This window comes from Protopterus annectens, chromosome 7.part0 (genome assembly GCF_019279795.1).
Source record: "Protopterus annectens isolate FY-2018-M chromosome 7.part0, PAN1.0, whole genome shotgun sequence".
NCBI classification, from domain to species: Eukaryota; Metazoa; Chordata; order Ceratodontiformes; family Protopteridae; genus Protopterus; species Protopterus annectens.
The window spans coordinates 335,963,532-335,983,921 of NC_056739.1; the positions used below are offsets into that span (position 1 = coordinate 335,963,532).

Consider the following 20,390-nt stretch of genomic DNA (forward strand, 5'->3'; position numbering starts at 1 on the left):
TGCTGCTCAAGGTCAGGGTCATACTGGCCTGGGCTACATGATCAGAGAGCTCCTCTATGTCTCTTTTCATGAAGTCGAGGGAGGTACGTCTCAGGTCATTCACTCCAGCATGTACAATGACTGAGTCATATTTGTATTTGCTTTGGAGTGACCTGAGTGCTTGCGTTATGTGGCGGATCCTAGCGCCTGACAGGCAGCTCACTGTGACCTTCTCTTTATTCAGCCTGGTGAGCGGGACATCAGTGTGTCTGACAATAGAGTCACCTATTACAAGAGTATCAGGTGTGTTATTCAGCCTTAAGGGCTGTGACTGCTTGGCACACTGACTTTGTGTGCTATGTGTTGTATGTGTTTTGTTTTGGGGTAGCGTTTGCTTGGATGTCTGCTTTGGAGGTCTCTGTTGCTTAGGTAGATTTTTATTTAGAGCCTCCGAGTATGTTTTTGTGTTTTTATGTGTTTGATTCGCTGTTGTGGTGGGTCTATGTGATACTGGAATTGTGTTGTGTGAGGTTGCCTTCTCCTCCTGACTGGTTACACCAGTTTTGAGATGAGAGAGCTCAGCCTCCAGTTTGGCTATATGGTTGCATCTCTCACATATATTTGAACCTGTTTGGAGGAGGAGAGGGTTGTCCGTGTACATGAGACAGTTGTAACATTGCCTCAAAATTCCCAGATTCACCAGCTGGACTGGAGAGGAAACCATTGACTGACATTTGGACATGCTAGAGTAATATAGGGAACTGAATTAAAACAGACCAATAGGGGACAAGGTAATTGTAGAGAGTATAAGAGTAAGTAGTGCTTATGGTTTATTAGTGCTAACTTGTAAAATTACTTATTTGGACCAGTGAGGGGCCTTAAAATGAGAATATGGTGTTTAATTTGAGAGATAGAGCAGTTCTAAGGGAAAAAGTGAAGAGAAGTCTTTGTGGAGCCAGGAATAGTTTAAACCCAATTAGGTGGCGCTACCCGATGTTGCGCTATGCAAAAAGCAAAACCGCAAAAGAGGGTTTTAAGAGAGGGAGATCAAGGAGTTAGGAATTGACCCAAAATGGCCAATAAAACTACAGTTTCAAGGCAGTAACCACTCCCACAGGGGCAGGCAGGCTGCTCAATGTTTATCACTGCCACTGATGAACACAGAGACTTCCCTTTAGCCCAAGCAAACAATGGCCTCCAAGAAACTTACAAACAGTTCAGAACAGCAAATCTGTAACTGAACTTTTTTAAATTTCAGAAAAGTGGGAAAAAAGCAAGATTTTTTGTTTTTTTTAAGGAAAGCAGAGGTTCACAAGTATCAACAAGTTAGAACAGTGCAGTAAATGACCCCACACTTGAGTGCTAGGCCAGAGACAGATAAAATGCAAGTTTTAAGAAAAAAACGATTTTAAAAATAAGTGTAGGCAGGAAATTCAGTAATCAGCTCTAGGTTGTGTTCTAAATACAGTTACCAACACAGAAATCAAGTTTAACAAGCCAGAAAATGCTCAAAAGTAGGTGGCAATGCAGAAAAACTTAACAAATAATCTGAAGCAAAATACTTAAAATCTCAAAAGTGACTCCTTTCTTCTCTCAGCGTTTTCTCCTCTTGGTGGGTGCTTCACCAACAGCCAACAAGTCCAAAAAATGAGATGAGAAGTAATATACTTTTCAAAACCAACAACAAGTGCCCCCAGATCAAAAAATGTAATGTAATAAAGCCCCAATGAATGAGCATAGCAAGAGTTTCAAAAGAGAGAGAAAGAAATTACTTTATTGTGAATCTTAACAACCCAGAGACTTTTTAGCTTGCGGCTATGAAGCAAGACTATTGCACTTCATACTAAATCCTATTAGAGATATTTAGATCCAGGGAGACTCGATTTGCTTTTCAACCAATTAACAGATCACACCTAGACTCTGCCAGCCTTTACAAAGACCCCAGAAATGAAGCAAGAAAATGCATTATGGGCATTACCTTCACTCTTGGCCACCTATCTAGTCATAAGATCATGAAGGAAAATTGGCACATTATTAAAAGTAACAAGCAAACTGCCAAAATTGTAGAACCAGGACCTAGGTTTATTTTGGGGGGAAAAAAGCACAGGAGTATTAGGGGCTACCTCAAGTCTAGCAAGGGCACAATGGAACCTAGAAAAATGGGACTTTCAAATGTGAAGCTCAAAAATGTTCCTTCTGTTAATACACAAACCATTTCACTTGTCTGACTACTATGAAAAAATACTACAGCAGGTGTAAAGCAGAAAAAAGTTGTTTCTAGAGCTCAGTGCACAAAATGTGAATGATTTTATGTTGGGAAAACCACTAACAGACTACAAATATGTATGTTACACCATTTTTCTGATATTAACACAGGGTTAGTAGAAATGCTCTAACAAAACATTCCACTGAGATGGCGGATCACTCCAGTTTTAAATTTCACATCCTTTACAAAATTGTGGCTTGCCTCTGGATGGGAACAAGAACCCGCTCTTAGAAAAAAAGGGGAGATGGAATAGCAAGTCAGGATGAATGCATACAGTAAAGCAGGTCTCAGCTTTTGATGCTTAAACAACAGTGTCCATCAGCTCAAATAATGTATCAGTTTAAAAAATGTAATCTTAGGACCTTCTAGTAATTCAGACTAAAAGGGATAGGGTCTGGGTGTGAGTTGTATTTCTGATCTGATCATAAACCCCTATGCTGAAGACAGGATCTTCCACAAACAGGAAGCTGGAGGCCTGGGTATCAGATATGTTAAGCAGGCGATTGGCACATGGAAAAACATGAGTGACCACCGCTGTATACTGGCTACTTGAAAAGGGTAAAGATAAAACCAGACCCTCAGGATTAACTCAAGCAGCGTCCAATGAGACAGTCATTGCTTAAACTTTAGATTTTTCAAATAGATCTTCACAAATAGGTTTTGTAATGTTTACAGGTAAATCAAAACAGCCACATTGGAGGTAACGGAAAACAATCTATTGAACTGCTCTAGACAATGCAATGACACCAACCCACCACAGTTTTTTGATAGCAAATTGTATTTTTGATTCTCTGATTGTTACAGGTTTCCTTTCTAATCCCCTAGTTCCCGTAATCTGAAAAAGCTTCAGTTCAGAAGTGAAAGCATTTACTTTAATACTGGACAGATCTTTCAATTAGTGGCTTTATAAAATGGGCACTCATATTTTAATGTTTATATTCAGTACACCTAAATTTCAGATGGACTTGTTATATAGATAGAAGACAATGGATGCCCCATAAAAGCAGGCACTCTTGATTCACTATTAATGTTAATCCCAACACACGTTCCCATGACCCTGCAAAAGTAAATTGTTTTTCAGTTGCTAAAAATTCTGACTATAAAAACATAAACTTTTTTGTTTTTATAATAATATCACCAATGAATCTTTTTTCTTAACAAAGAGACTGGGGTGAATAACAGCCTAACTGGTCTCTGACTCATATTACCTCTCAACCTATTAGAGCAAGAAATATGGACAAAGCAATAAATAACAGGGTACAAAGGCCCATAAATAGAAACACTTTTTAAATATTGCTGTTACAAACCTATTAAGGTTGACAGAAAAACAGGTTTTGCATTGGTATGAATTTTCTCAAGGGTATGAAGTCTGAAACTCAAAACGTCAGTCATTATTTTATGATTTCAACTCAGAATAATTTGTCAGTGAATTTCCAGAAAAACACAAATTTATGACAAACAGACCAAAAATATGGGACAAAAATTTGGACATTATCCAGAAATCTGTACACTTGGGACGTATGGATTCTAATTATGGACTTGGCCTCCCTCCAAATCAGCTAGTATGACTATTAAGCAATCCATAACTGTAAATCTAATTAGGGATTTGTCATACCCTCCAAACAGCTGGCCTCAATAATAGCCAATGCGGGACTCTTATTCTAATTAGGGACTTGACCTCCCCTCTAACCAGCAGGTTCAGCTATAAACCAATCAGAAACCACAACCTTACCCCTAATCATAACAGCACACCCACTTGATTAGGGTTATTTAAACTAGAATTATGTTTTTTCAGAAAATAAAGTATCTGATGAAGTCTGACAGATGAAAGTGCTCATTACTTTGAATAAACCAGACAACTTAAAGCTCAAAGAAGGATTGCTTCATGCTTTCATTGCTTGTTTTAAGAATTTGTTTAATGAACTCTGGTTAGCTGTCTGTCTACAAAATACCTACAGGAATATAATAGTTGATTACTTTGAACAAAGAGGTACTTCCTTCTGTTTTTATTTGTAATGCTGTGTTATGCTAATGGCAACAAGCTTCCTGTACACTGCAGCTACTGCTGACATCCAAACTATTCTATTCCTGCACTTTCCAGCCTTGGGAAGTGGCATATAGTACACACTCCCTCCTCTCAGTTTCAGGAAGATTAAAGCTTATTTATTAATCATAAAACACACAACAGTTCATGTTTTCAGATGGAGGCCTTGTTACCTCTATTTGTTTAACTGAAGAGGCCTTAATATACCTGGTGAAAGAATACTTTTTGCTCAGAGGTCCATGCACATTGCTTTGCTACATTCTCCCTCCCTCTGTCTCTGTCTCTGTCTTCACATGTATAAACAGACAACCAGACACACACACACACACACACACACACACACACACACACACACACACACACACACACACACACACACACACACACACACACACACACACACACACTCTATATCTCTCTCTCTATATATATATATATATATATAAAATATGTACACAAACACACACACATATGTGTGTGTAGAAAGAGATAAAAACACACACACATACATGTATATGTGTGTATATATATATATATATATATATATATATATATATATATATGTATATGTATATATATATATATATAAATATATATATATAAATATATATATATATATATATATATATATATATATATATTATGTGGTGTGGTGTGTGTGTATGTGTGTGTGGGGGGGAGGTTAAACATGTTAAATTGATTCTATTTTTTAAACTTCACTTTGTGGCATTAAATCAAAATTGTTTGGACAAAAGTTGCAAAGTATCCAAATACTTGCAGGGTAATGTGACTTGTCAGTGGAAGTACAAGCATGTGTTCTTTTCACATAGTTTGTGTGCATGGTGTATGTTTTTTGCAGGGATTAGCAGTTAGTGGGTTAAGGGAATTTCACTGTTTCCCTGTTTGTGTGATCACAGAACTGGTTAAAATACATAGCAGAAGGTTTGGGGGTGCAGGGAGGCATGCCAAATTTAAAAATGCTGTTTAGGTGGTTTTGAATGTGGCTTAATGTTTCTGGTGATGTTCGATGAAACCCTGTTCATTCAAGGTTTTGTAGATTGATGTATTCCTGTTCAATGTAGTCTGCATCATACTAATGGTTAAGAGCATATATATATATATATATATATATATATATATATATATATATATATATATACACACACACACACACACACACACACACACACACACACACACACATATATGTTTGTGTATTATTTATAATTGCATTTTCAGTATATCAATGTACAAAAGGCATATCTCTCAACTGTCCAGATTTTTGTCCAACATTTTGGTCTGCTCCTCATAAAATGTATGGTTTTCCAGCAAATAATTGAGGACTGAAGTCTCTAAATAATGACACACATTTAAGTTTCTGACTTCATATCCATCAGAAAATGCATGCTATCATAAATCGTTTTATTATAGCGCTCTAAGTTTATACGAACAATATTTAAAGTGTGTTCCTATTTTTGGGCCTTTGTCCCTCCATAATTTGAGGCTTTGTCCAGATTTCTTGCTCTAACAGGTTGAGAGGTATAGCAGAAGGTTGCTAACCGAACATAGACAAAGCAATGTGCATGCTTTAAAAAATAACTGCCCAGCATGCAATACATGCTTTTCGCAATAAAAATCCAACTCTGAGATAGCACAATAAAGGGGAAAATGAATATTCATCAAACCATGTTTGGTGATTTCACAAAAATAATAAGTAGTCATGAAAACTTCAACAAAACCACTATCTCATCAATTTAATGGATCTTGTGCGGAGACACATTACTAATACACAGAACATTAATCATATACATAAGAGAATCAAGAAACAGAATGCCTCCAGAAAAGTCAACACTTTAAAAAAGGGAAAGTCAAGCTCCCAGTACCCCCTGCTACCTATATATATATATATATATATAAATATATATATATATATATATATATATATATATATATATATATATATATATATATATATATATATATATATATATACATATATACATATATATATATATATATATATATTTATATCAACTCAAAGATCGCACAACAGCAGGTAAAGGGCATATTCCCAATCCTTGCTGTACTGCAATATCATATGGGCTCCCCCTTTGCCAACTACCCAGACTAAAGATTCCTAAACTGTCACAGCTGCTAAAACTTCCTCATAGTAAAGAATACTTACTATTAATTGATCCACACATTTCTCAAACATTCTTCAGTTACAGAAAACTCCATTTACGCAATTGGGAAGTGACACATTTTTAAACTGCAAACTGGTATACTGATCAACCTTTTCGTGTAGTCGATGATATTAATTACAGATATATGTATATGTGTGTGTAGATGTATGTGTATATAGTTCCACCGACACACCACAATGCTGATGGTCGTTTGATTGACCATAAAAGGTGAACATATGCAGGTGGCTGACAGTTGTGATAGATCAATAATCCCCGGGTGAAGAATATAAACTTTCTCCAAGAATTGTGCGATCTTGAAAATTAGTATATATAATTAGCTGGGGGTGTGGGGGATGCTGCCACGCAATGTGTTTTTTTTTTTTTTTTGCAGGGGCTTGACCCCCTGCAAAAGCAATGTTTTTTTTGTTTCACGCAGTAAGGATTTTACTCACACATGCACAGTTGACTGTCATCATCTCCATTGTTTTTTAACAAGAAACATTGTTATTAAATTACCATGTACAACATAGGCAATCATACATTTACACAGAAGAAAATAAACCATACTGACATAATTTTAGCTGCTCGGCATTTCCACTGTTGATCTTTTGTGGTGTGGTTGGCACTCTTGTCATCAGCACCAGGGTGTGTCAACGTAAATCATCATATACATATGAAAGCACATCACACATATGTACATGTTCACACAAATGTATGTGTACATGTGTGTGTCCATATATATATATATATATATATATATATATATATATATATATATATATATATATATATATATTCATGCAAAGGTGCAAAACAGTGCACAAGTGAGTGAATGCTCATGTGACTGACTCACATATGGCTGAATTTAGTTTTTTTGCAGTGCAGGAAAACAGGAGTCTGCAGAAAAATTAATGCCTGAATGAAAAAGAGGTGGTTGTGAAGACATGCAAGACTGTTACAGCAGTTGTGAATATGCACGTGTTCATGGGTTAGGTAAGGGGTAAATTCAGCATTGTGTATTTTTGCTGTTGTGTTCTGTGTCCATTTGTTTTGTGTAGTGGTACTGTTAGGAAAAGAGTTTTTAGGAAAGTCATGTGTGAGGTTAGGGTTATGAGCAAGGGAAGAGTTAGGGTTAGCACATGTATGCAAGATGATGTGAGGGGGAAGACCCCCATCCACCTTATGCATGTGTGCTAACCCTGCCCTGCCCCTATTGCTAGACATTATATTGGTATAAACCCTTTCCCTAACAGTATCACTACCAAGACAATGCTACAACACTTGATCTCAGTTTTGTAACTGTGGATTACTAATATAGGGTTTTTTTAGTGGAAGAGAAGTATTCAGTATTTTCTGATTCATCCTTATGAGTCATTCAGTGTTTTGTGATTCTTTCTGTCTTTTTTTCTACAATTTGTGATTGTCTTTTGAGATTTTCTACCTTTCACTATATTCATGTGTGTGTGTGTGTGTGTGTGTGTGTGTGTGTGTGTATCTATATCTATATGGATCTACTTCACATGATAGAAAACTCAAAATACTGAATTTCATTTGACTGAGACCACAATACCTAACTTTCTCATTTATACTGAAAGCTTACAATGCTAAATTTCAAAATACTGAATTTTAAGCCATAGACATGTAGACTTACATCACCAATGACTCTTTCCAAAAAATTAAAAACTACTTACTTACCCTCTTAACAGAACCCGGATGATATAAAACCAAACTAGGTGGGTGGCTACACCCCCACACCCCCATAACTATATATATTAACTCTAAGATTGCACTACAGTGGGGAAAATAGCATATAACTTTTACTTATCTGACAGTACTGTACACACTGCCACTACTGCTGGGAGAGCGCAAAACATCTGCCATATTACTTTAGGTACTTCCCATAAAAATGTAAAGATACATACCCACATTTAGAAACACTACAACACTATCTTCTACACTACTATCGCTATTCTGACAGTCGGCACTTTAAGTTACAGTAATGTTTTTTTATCACAAGCCAAGTCACAGATGAAGGCAAGCACCCAATCATGTCTCTAGCTTAAGATTCAGTATTTTGAAATTCAGCATTGTAAGCTTTCAGTATAATGAGACTCAGTCAAATGAGTTTTCAGTATTTTAAAAATTAGGTATTGTGGTTTCAGTCAAATGAAATTCAGTATTTTGAGTTTTCTGTCATGTGAAGTAGACCCATATATACATACACACACACACACATATATATATATATATATATATGTATATATATATATATATATATATATATATATATATATATATATATATATATACATATGGGTTCACTACATAATACTGAAATTCCACAATCCCGAGACTCTGAAAACAAAGGACCAGAATCATGAGATTGTAGAATTTCGAACTTAAAAAAAAAAAAAAAAAAAAGTAAAACACAAAACAAATTACTCTAATGTTTATGCAGGGGGGCAAGCCCTCCCTGCACCCGCACACCCCTGCAATTGAAATATAACAACTCCGAGTTACAGTGGAGTGAATGGCAAAGTTCCAGTTCCACACTGTATGGCAATCCTCATTCACTACTTTCAAGATTCTGCAATCTCGAGATTCTGGTCGTTGGTAAATTTCAGTATCACGTAGTCAACCCATATACACAGACACACACACACACACACACACACACACACACACACACACACACACACACACACACACACACACACACACACACACACACACACACACACACACACACACATACTACGCTCCCACGCATGTGTGTGTATGTATGTTACAGCAGTCTCTTTTTATTAATATTCAAGGAGGGTACCTTCTTTTTAAATGGAAGCAGTTGCTGAATTGTTGTATCTTGTCATCAGTAGTTATGGCTGCACTGCTAATACGGAAAACATTTCAAACAACCTAATGGCCAGAACTACTAAAGGCTAAGGAAATTATGTTAGTTATAAACCATCTGTCTTTAGCTCAGCATCAAAGCTTTGAGATATGTAAGAGAAAGCGCTACATTTCCCAAACAGAAGTGAAAGAGAGGAAGGAAACTGGCTCCAAAGTTAGCTGAATTCATTAGATTAAATACGTGATAAGGCTATGTAGCTGATGCAACAGCGTCAATTTTTGGGACACATAACTGCTACCTTAAAATGAGTTACTTTAAACAGAGAAAATAAACAACAATGTGAATTAATATTATACAGTTTTTCTTATATAAAGTATCCTAAAGTGCATAACAAATCATAATAAAGTGGAAAAGCTTTTGCTTAATATAAAATGAAGCCGTTATACACAGCAACAGCTGCACGGATATGATATGCTGTGAATCCAATAATTCCAAACCATTGAAAGTGACATGTCTCACATAAACTGAGTGCTGTCAAAATGAACTCTTCAGTAACTGTTTTCCTGTGTGTGTGTGTGTGTGTGTGTGTGTGTGTGTGTGTGTGTGTGTGTGTGGTTGGGGGAGATACAGCTCTGTGTTTGCATTCCCGCGTATCTTATTATTCTTTACCCTGAGACAGTGCAACTTAGGAGGACAGAATTATTGCCACCAAATATTGGATCTGCATTCTCTGAATTCAATGTTTCAGAATGGTGAGCGCTAAACTGAAATGTGAAGTGAAATATTATACACAGTATCATAAGATGAATTAATGTACAAAAAAAAAAAAAAAAACTGAAAGCATTCGGCCTTCACTAAATCAGGCTATAACTGTTTATAGTAAAAAAAGTAACTTGTATTTTCTAACAAACCCTGTGCCTCAAACTGTTTTCAAGGCCTAAATAAACAAAATGACTCCGTTAGCTGAAGCCGGTTAGATACTATATACTCACCAGCCTCTGCAAGTGCAGCTGCTACTCCGTTCTGAGTGGAGTAAATATTACAAGCACACCATCGGCACTGGGCTCCCAAAGCACACAGGGTCTCAATCAGCACCTAGAGGAATGTGGGTATATGTACTTCAATCAAATGATCTTAAAAATTGTATCACATCACCAAAGGCATCACATAAAAGGTAAAAATCCACAATAATCAAAAACAAATCTGTAGAGAGTTAATGGGATGCTGCTGTTAAACACAGGCAATAAATCACACACAGGTGCTCTTCAAATACTTTCAGCCTTCATTAGAAAAATCAGGAAACTGGACATTTAACAAAGTCAAACTAAATGAATTGTGTTATTTGGCGGTATATTCAGTGTTAAGAAATGCATAACAATATCTTTTGGGAAATCAACCACCCAGGGAAACTACCTCATTAACAGAACACAGTAACAGTAGAAACAGTAGTCAGGGATTTGGGAACTCATGTAGTTAGTAACTTAGCTTTTGACAAACATGTGTCTAAGGTTGTAAGAAAATCATTCTATGCCTGGTTTGGACCTACATTTCTAATGGACATAGGTAACCTGAAAATGGTTCATCTCCCAAGGCCATGCTTACACTTATCAAGGGTATCAAAACTTGTCAGAGATTTGGGATGCATGGCTAGGCTTAAAAAGGCCCTTGTGGTCATTAGCCTAGTAAACACCTATGACCCTAATTCATTCAACTTATAAGTAAGGGAACAGCATCTAGGTCCAGGAAGGTCATTGTGCCACTGTACCCAGCCCTCATCAGACCTACCTCTGACTATAATGCCCCTTTTGGTATGTACTTGACCACGTACATACAACAAATGGAATCCACAGAGGTTCCTCACAAAAAGAATACAGGGCATAATCACAATATCCTATGCCGGTAGCCTCAAAGCTCTACGTCTTTTCTCAGTTTCCTACAGACTGCTGAGAAGCAATTTATGCCTGGCATACAAGTCATTCTTGGATCCTGCTCTGATGGACCTTTTGTATATCCACAAAACAAACAGCACCAGAACTACTGGATTTAAGGATTTAAACTTTGCTTGACACATAAATAGAACATGCTGCAGGAAAAGATATGTAGCACAGAATTCCCATTCTCACAGCACCAGAACTACTGGATTTAAGGATTTAAACTTTGCTTGACACATAAATAGAACATGCTGCAGGAAAAGATATGTAGCACAGAATTCCCATTCTCAGGAAAAGATTTCCCATCTATGTGAAGCAGAGCCCTTCCCTAACAATATTCAAGCACAAACTGGACCAGTGGATGGGAAATTGGAAATTCACCCCTGGTATGACATTTGTGTCTCTGATGGAAAGAGGTAGATGTTAAATCATGCCCGAAGTAAGATATATCCCTTAAAATAACCTCTAATGCACAATAACTTGTAGAATACATTTGGGGTGCTTGGTTAGGCTCATAAAGGCCCCCATGGTCATTAGCCTAGTATACACCCATGAATGTATGAAACTATATACTGGCAGTATATATTCCAAAAACAGAATTCAGGCAAAGGCAGAATTACATACTTTTAGTTGTTTGGTCTTCGGACTATAGGCCAAGAAATCAACCAAGGTCTGGGTGAATCCTAGGATTGGTTATTGTCTGAAGTGAAGTAATCCACCTTAGAACAACCACTCAGCCAGTTTACTAACACAGAAACTAAGAACCTGCAGGATACATTTTTTTTTAGGTCTGACATACAGTTTTGACTTACTCATGTAGGGCTCATATTGCTTTTCCTTGTGTTGAACTGCTCTCCATATCAGTTCCAGCTACTACTGTATTCTTCTCCACTTGGAAAGACTGGCTTCATTAAAGCGTGGTATGGTTTTATTTAATTCATTACCTGGAAACACCACATGAAAGTGTATAATATGGGCATTGGGGCAATCTGCCACCTTCATCAGCTGGATGGCCAAACTGTTAACCAATCTTGCTCCTGGATGGGTAAATAACATATTTATTCCAGAAGAAATGTGTCAACACATGAACCAGAATATTTTGTTATATAAAGTGAAGTGCAAAAAGTGCCATTTGTGGTCTCTATTGGCTGATCTGCATCTGAGATCTATACTTTTTTTAAGGTACGCATCTGTTTATACCAGACAATGGTTCTTTTAGCAAATGTGCTATTTAAATTGTAGTTTTTTTATTATTAACTACAAAAAACGTAGTAGTGATGTAACACTATGTCTTATTTCTCTGTTCTGGGAACCTGATGATATTATGATGTCCAGAAGAATGATCTTCAGAACAACCAGAGTACATTTGTGATTATAAGAAATATATACCAACTCTATACTGATGCTACCTAAGAGTATTTCCCCTCCTAAAAGAAGGGTGTGGGCTATATATCATTTCATATCAGGAGAGGAAAAGACCATCTGCAAAAGTGGTTTAATGGTGGTATAGTGAGTTTTGACATTTTCTCCATTTTTCAATTGCAGCTTTTTTCTTAAAGAACCTGCAATTACAGGCTGCAGACTTGTTATTACAGGAAGCCATCTAGAAACCCTGCAATTACAGGCTGCAGACTTGTTATTACAGGAAGCCATCTAGAAAACCTGCAATTACAGGCCGCAGACTTGTTATTACAGGAAGCCATCTAGAAAACCTGCAATTACAGGCCGCAGACTTGTTATTACAGGAAGCCATCTAGGAAACCTGCAATTACAGGCCGCAGACTTGTTATTACAGGAAGCCATCTAGAAAACCTGCAATTACAGGCCGCAGACTTGTTATTACAGGAAGTCATCTAGAAAACCTGCAATTACAGGCCGCAGACTTGTTATTACAGGAAGCCATCTAGAAAACCTGCAATTATAGGCCGCAGACTTGTTATTACAGGAAGCCATCTAGAAAACCTGCAATTACAGGCCGCAGACTTGTTATTACAGGAAGCCATCTAGAAAACCTGCAATTACAGGCCGCAGACTTGTTATTACAGGAAGCCATCTAGAAAACCTGCAATTACAGGCCGCAGACTTGTTATTACAGGAAGCCATCTAGAAAATGTGCAATTACAGGCCGCAGACTTGTTATTACAAGAAGCCATCTAGAAAACCTGCAATTACAGGCCGCAGACTTGTTATTACAGGAAGCCATCTAGAAAACCTGCAATTACAGGCCACAGACTTGTTATTACAGGAAGCCATCTAGAAAACCTGCAATTACAGGCCGCAGACTTGTTATTACAGGAAGCCATCTAGAAAACCTGCAATTACAGGCCGCAGACTTGTTATTACAGGAAGTCATCTAGAAAACCTGCAATTACAGGCCGCAGACTTGTTATTACAGGAAGCCATCTAGAAAACCTGCAATTACAGGCCGCAGACTTGTTATTACAGGAAGTCATCTAGAAAACCTGCTATTACAGACTGCAGACTTGTTATTACAGGAAGTCATCTAGAAAACCTGCAATTACAGGCCGCAGACTTGTTATTACAGGAAGTCATCTAGAAAACCTGCAATTACAGGCCGCAGACTTGTTATTACAGGAAGTCATCTAGAATATCTAATTATATTGCCTTGTTTGTGAAGAGAAACTTTCTAACCCAGACCTTCTACAAAATAAGCAGTGCTTGAAAGGACAACCTAGGCAACAAAATCTCTTTGATATTTTGGGGGTGCTGTCAACAAAATGTGAGTCAGCAGTCAAAGATTACTGTCAAATGAGCCCAGAGTGTATAAGTGGTAAGGGTCATCTGAAATGCCCCATTTTCGACTTTAGGGGGGTTTCAAGAGAATTCACCAGCATGAATTAATTTCCTGTCTTTAGGGTCAGGGGTACTTCAGACCTCTCAAAGAGCCTTTGATCTCTGCATGCATCATTCTCCCTTCTTTCCTCACTTACCTCCTATAACCATTCTCCCAACCTCTCTCCTTTTATCCCTTTCATTATGTCATTCCAACTCCTTTCTGTCCTCCCATCTTTCTTCCCCCCCTCTCCTTTTACCTTCCTCCCTCCCTTCTTTATTTTTCATTTATCTTCTGACATTATCAGTAGCATGGCTTACTTGACTAATACCACCTTTGGCACATAATTCCATTGCCTATTCCTTCTTCATTTACCATGTGCCTTTGTCTTAGCTCTTGAGATCTTTAACATGTGGGTTCTGCTACAGCAGAGTTGTAGCAGTTCTTTCGGGGTTTTTGAGAATTAAAATCTGAAACAATACTTGCTGTCATGTGACACTTTAGAATTACATAGATTATCTCCAATCTACAGAGTATAGCTATACTTCGGGGTGGAATCCAACAGTGTTTTTTTTTTGTCCCAATGGAAGACATGTCTTGTAAGTCTATACTCAAGAAAAGGGTTTACTAAAAAGTGATTGCAGCCAAATGCTTTCTGTCCAGACAGCTTGTCTTTCTTAATATTAATGTTTTTATTTATTTCAGCTTTTTAGTATTTTACTGCCTTGTATAGCAGGACTCTGTGAGACATTGCTTTGGTCTTCTGTTGTGTACTGGGACAATGTCATTGTACTTAAATATGGTTTTACTGCTAGTACAAATTCAATAAGTGTGATTTATTATTATCTTATGGTGAATCAGATACAGTGAGTCACACAACACAATGTGGAACTGTTTTACAGACTGCTTGCTTTGCATGCATGTACACTGTATTTTGGTGATACAATAACATAGAAGTACTGCATATTATGTCTTTTTTTCTATGCAATGTATTATTTTTTGACTTTGGCCCAGCTTATGGCTTAAAATGATCCAATTCTTAAATTAATATTTATGTCATTGAAGGCTCTAGGCACAAATTCAGTACTCCTGCATTCAGGCAAACAGCTTCCTCTCCAAATCCAGAAAAAAATTCTCTTAATAACTACTCCAGAATATGCTTTAGCAATTAAAACGCTTCACTCCTCCGAAAATGCTAATATTCCTCAGGCTACACTAAATAAAATCTGCAGCTTTATTTCTCTTTCTGTTAGCTGGAAGCATTACTGTCTCCTGATGCAAAAAGCTAAATGTTTATTACTTCACATGCTTCCTTACTGTAGAATGGACAATTACAAGCAAACACTGAAAAAACACACACACACACACACACACACACACACATATATATATATATATATATATATATATATATATATACTCCCTCCCTTTTCATGAATATATACTCGATCCAAACTTGCCTGCCAGCAACAGAATAAGTAATTACTGCAATTTTTATTATTATTATTATTGCTTTTTTTTACCTCAAATGCCCTCATGGTGAAAGATACCTTGATGAGATTTTTCTTTCCTAAGAAAACTAATTCTGTCCCATAATGCAGTGTGAGGTGATAGCTCATGAGATTAAGCTGTCCTACTATATTTTGTTAGATCCCAGTTTCATTCGCTTTAAATAGAAGTCCTGGGAAATACTGATGACTCTTTCACTCCAAAGAACTTGTATTAATTCTTATAAATGCTTTTCCTCATGTTTTGTTACACATTCTGTTAAATCAGCTTTCAAAAGTGTTAACAAACTGCTGAGATAAAACAGAGTTTTTACAAAGAGAACTTTTGTAAGTTTGTGTTCCTGCTCAAGTTAATCCTCCCATCTTCCTTCCCTTGGTAAAGCAAGAGTATCATATGACCTGCCTTGCAAATCAGCTGGGCATGATAATACATTTAGACAGGTGTGCCATTAACAGTGTTGCCTCATGTGTCTCTTTACTCCTGTCATCTCAGTAGCACTTTTACAGAAATGAATAATAATATAAAATGCATGTGTCATCTCAGAGTACAAATACATCTAACCATTCCTGACAATATACAATTTGAAATACATTTTCGCTACTCAGATTGTTATCTTTACAAATAGTAATATTGTTTTGGCATGAAGACAACTAAATTATTTCATGCACAGCCTTTCATAATAATGAAATACTTTTGTGTACTAATAAATGAGAACATCATAGGCCTCTGATGTGAACCTCCACTTTAAGTATTGCCTTACTGTGCACATCTTAGCAGATGATTGCATTATAGAATATTTTGGAGGTCACTCACTACATTCCTGATAAGACACAACAGAATGACAGCTGTAACTCTCCCTACCCGTATGCGCACTGGTCCTGCTCAGTGAATGCTAGTTATTCACAACATACACTGCTAAAACCATAAACTCATTTTTAGCCAACCTTCTGAATGCCACTTGCAATGAGAAACTAGTCAACTGCAGGCAGTATGTGTTGCACCATAGTCTTGTTTGAGCCATTTAATGTTAACTAAGCAGCAGTCTGACTTCAGCATCTCACACCTGATTGAATTCTATTAATCTCACTTTAGGGGTGAATAATAATATCACTATCTTGATGCTCAGTAAATCCATCTCCAGAATGTATGCACTTTGCCTATATATTTCTTTTAATCAATCCCCCATGCCCACTCAGCAGTCTTCCATTACTCCTCCAAATAAAAGTGCAGATCTCACTGTCACACATTTGCCAGAAGAGTTCTATGACATGTAGAGCCCTAATAGCTTCTCTGATTTGTGATGATTCAGTGTTTAATGGTAATCATGCATGAGTTATTGTAAGGTCATGACCCCTAGCAGCTGTAGCAACAAACACAAAGCAATAATGTCATCTGGAAAACATCTGGGCACACCAATAATGTACTTAAAAACAAGAGGGCAAATTGCATCTCCATAAAGCAATGCTGCAATCATAAGGGACCAAACAAAGCACCTCAATTCAGGTTAATATAGCCATGACAATGCCAGCAAAAGCTATACGCTGACAGCCACCCATATATGTGTAATGCACCACAAAAACACAATCAGCACTACACCAAGACCAATTCTATAGCAAAATCAGCACCACACAAGGACAAATTCTACAGCCACAAAACAAAAACACATGGAATCTGTAACACCCAGAAACAAAGATACAAATGCTCCTTTTACAGCATCCACCATATACCCCCCAAACACATACACACACACACACACACACACACACACACACACACACACACACACACACACACACACACACACACAAAAACATTGCTGCATATAGTGAGATGGAAAAATATCACATAAGGGAAAGCAAAAGGAATAATTTAAATGAAATATACTGCCTAATCCACAACGTAATCATAACCACTTGAACGTGGTCATAGCATACCTTTAAAAAATTAGAAAGAAATGAATTCTATATCTTAAAACTGATATGGCAGCACCCATATCCCACGTGTCACTTGTACAATAGTTTCAGTGACCATTCCATTCATTTTTATGTTGTTTAATTTATCCCAGTCAGATCAATTCAAACTGATTTGTGTTTACAATTATCTTCTGCTCTCACAAACTTGTCACAGGACACTTTTTGCTATTGTCTATTCTTACACCCTCTGTAGCATACACTCACAGATTTTATCTAGATCTAGACTATCGTCCTCCAGTTTCAAACAGAAAACAACTACTTCAACTCCATATATATATATATATATATATATATATATATATATATATATATATATATATATATATATCAACAGCCCACAGTGAAAGGGCCCTACATTACAAAGGTTATCTTTGGATGAGTAGTAGAAGAAAAATCATTTACTAGGATTGCCCCTTCTTCCTGAACTCTATTATCGCAGCATGCCAGATATAAACACAATTCTGCACAATTTAAAATATAGTTACAGGAGCAATCTTTAAATGGTACTGCTCCAAAGGAAATGGCTGGCTGCTTTGCATTAAGAGATGGATTTCATATATTGAATTACTTAATGACTAACTTCAAAGCTACGTACATTTTACTATGTGATATTATTGGCTTAATATTTCATTATCCGGCTTCAGTCTTGGTATGATGCCTTCAATTAGTGTTACAGAATCCTTGGTTGATCACATTATGTTAGTGCTTAGTGAAAAGAAAATGTATTAGGGTTGGGAGGGTAGCCTAACGGTTAAGGTGTTTGCCTTACAAACACAAGGTACAGGGTTTGAATCTCACAGGGAATAATTGGCTAGGCTTAAAATGGCTCGCAAGGGCAGTTAGCCTAGTACTAATCTATGAACCTATTTACTGAACATCTAAAACTTGTTTGTATTACTTTATTAAAACAGTACTTGTCACTGCATTTGTAATTCATGTTTTATGTACCTCTGTCCAAGGCCATGGATGGAAGGGTCCCTCAAACCAGCATACACTCAGTTAACTAACTAACTAACTAACTAACTAACTGACTGACTGACTGACTGAATGACTTACTAACTGACTGACTAACTGCCTACCTACCTCACAAAATGCTGCTACTACTTCACATCCCTTCTCCACACTTACAGCTGATCCCACATAGCTCATCAAACGGAGTAATAAAAAACAGGATTATGATTATTACCATCTCAAAAGAACACTTCCTTTTGTTTTGATTCTCCAAATACCCCAAACCCTACTTCATTATCACACCTCTCAAATGATCAGATTTTTTACAGAATGTCCAGATTTTTGCCTCATATTTTTTTGTCTGTTCTTCTTAAAATTTGTGATTTCTTTCTGGCAAATCCTTAAATAATGACATGTTTGATTTTCAGAGTTTATATCCTTCAGAAAATCCATTCCAACACAAAACCTATTATTCTAGCAACTTGTTAAGCTCATAAGAACAATAATTAAAATCTCTTCCTGAGTTTGGACCTTTATACCCCATAATTTTTGGTTCTGTACAGATTTCTTGGGCTAAGAGGCTGAGAGGTATACCAACTATACAATGTCTCCTGTATTAAACTGTCAAAGGTATTGCTGGCATAGGGGACCCTGTGAGAGTAGAACTTGATAAATTTTATGTAGACCTAGCAATCAGCCAATTAACCATAATGACTAAGCCCTGCATAACTCATTAGAGCCAGTAGGTAAAGTAAATGCATTTGGTCGGGTTGTATAGAAAACTTCTCCACTCCCAGAAAAGGAAACATGATCATTTGACCACCAGAACTGTGAAGCACACAACTCGAGACCAGTTCTGCAAAGGGAGTGAGCAGATTATTTTATTTTCATTTTGTTTTTTTGACCTTGATAATAGTGTGATCCAAAATGGACTTATTTCAGAGTTCGAATAAGCAAGGGTAAAAATGTAAAACCTTAATTAATTTGCATATGGACTGTGTGCATATAAGTAGATAAAATAGTTCATGTGGTACAAATGAGTGACATATGTTATATGAAAGATAAATGCACTAGTAATTGGAGTCATGAGCTAACACCTGGTTAAACGCACATTAAGTACTTAACAGTGCAGCAGTTTTCAGTACATCAAACTCAAGCATAATGTCAAGCATATTGCACTGTATCCATCTAGTTAAACAATCACCCGAGTTAAACAGTAAATTAAAATACTGTGAAGGTGCTCTCTCTCTCTCTCTCTCTCTCTCTCTCTATATATATATATATGTATATATATATATATATATATATATATATATATATATATATGTATAGGTCACGTACAGATGCTCGACTGCATCTTTCATCGAATCCCAAATTGGTGAGCATACTTGCGCGAAAGTGCTGTTCACAGACGCAGCACTTTCATGTAAGTATGCTTGTTGTTACGGTCGTACTACTGTGCGGTAAGGGAAAATTCCCTTTTCCCCACTGTAGTGCGACCTTGGAGTGAGAATATTAAAGTAGGGGGTGTGGGGGGTGCAGGGGGGCTTGCCCCCTGCATTCAAGTAGATTTTGTGTGTGTGTTTTTTTTTAACATACTTTAATGAAAGCGCTTTTTCGATGAAAGTGCTTTTGTTAAAGTGTGTTTGGTGGTAATGGATTCGGACTTTTCGATCAAAAGTCCTAGATCCATATATATATATATATATATATATATATATATATATATATACTGCTGCAATACTCCAGGCTGACAATCTCTTTTTTTTCCTCCCAACTCAAATCTCACTTTGCTCTGACTACTCCCTAGAATTCTAAACCTGCATTTTAACTATATATACCAACTGTTTGTTTTTATTTTATAAGAAATGAAAATGAATGTGTGTATATATATATATATATATATATA

General features: G+C 36.8%; 1 protein-coding gene across 4 annotated transcripts in view; it reads right to left on the minus strand.

The window, feature by feature from the left end:
• Positions 1 to 20,390, minus strand: part of LOC122806453 (S-adenosylhomocysteine hydrolase-like protein 1) — a 909,608-nt gene that overhangs the window by 417,459 nt on the left and 471,759 nt on the right. For all 4 annotated transcript variants that reach the window (XM_044076911.1, XM_044076910.1, XM_044076908.1 and 1 more), the window contains exon 5: positions 10,316 to 10,418. In XM_044076911.1, coding sequence (XP_043932846.1) covers positions 10,316 to 10,418 — 103 coding nt within the window. The remainder of the gene's footprint in view (positions 1 to 10,315; positions 10,419 to 20,390) is intronic.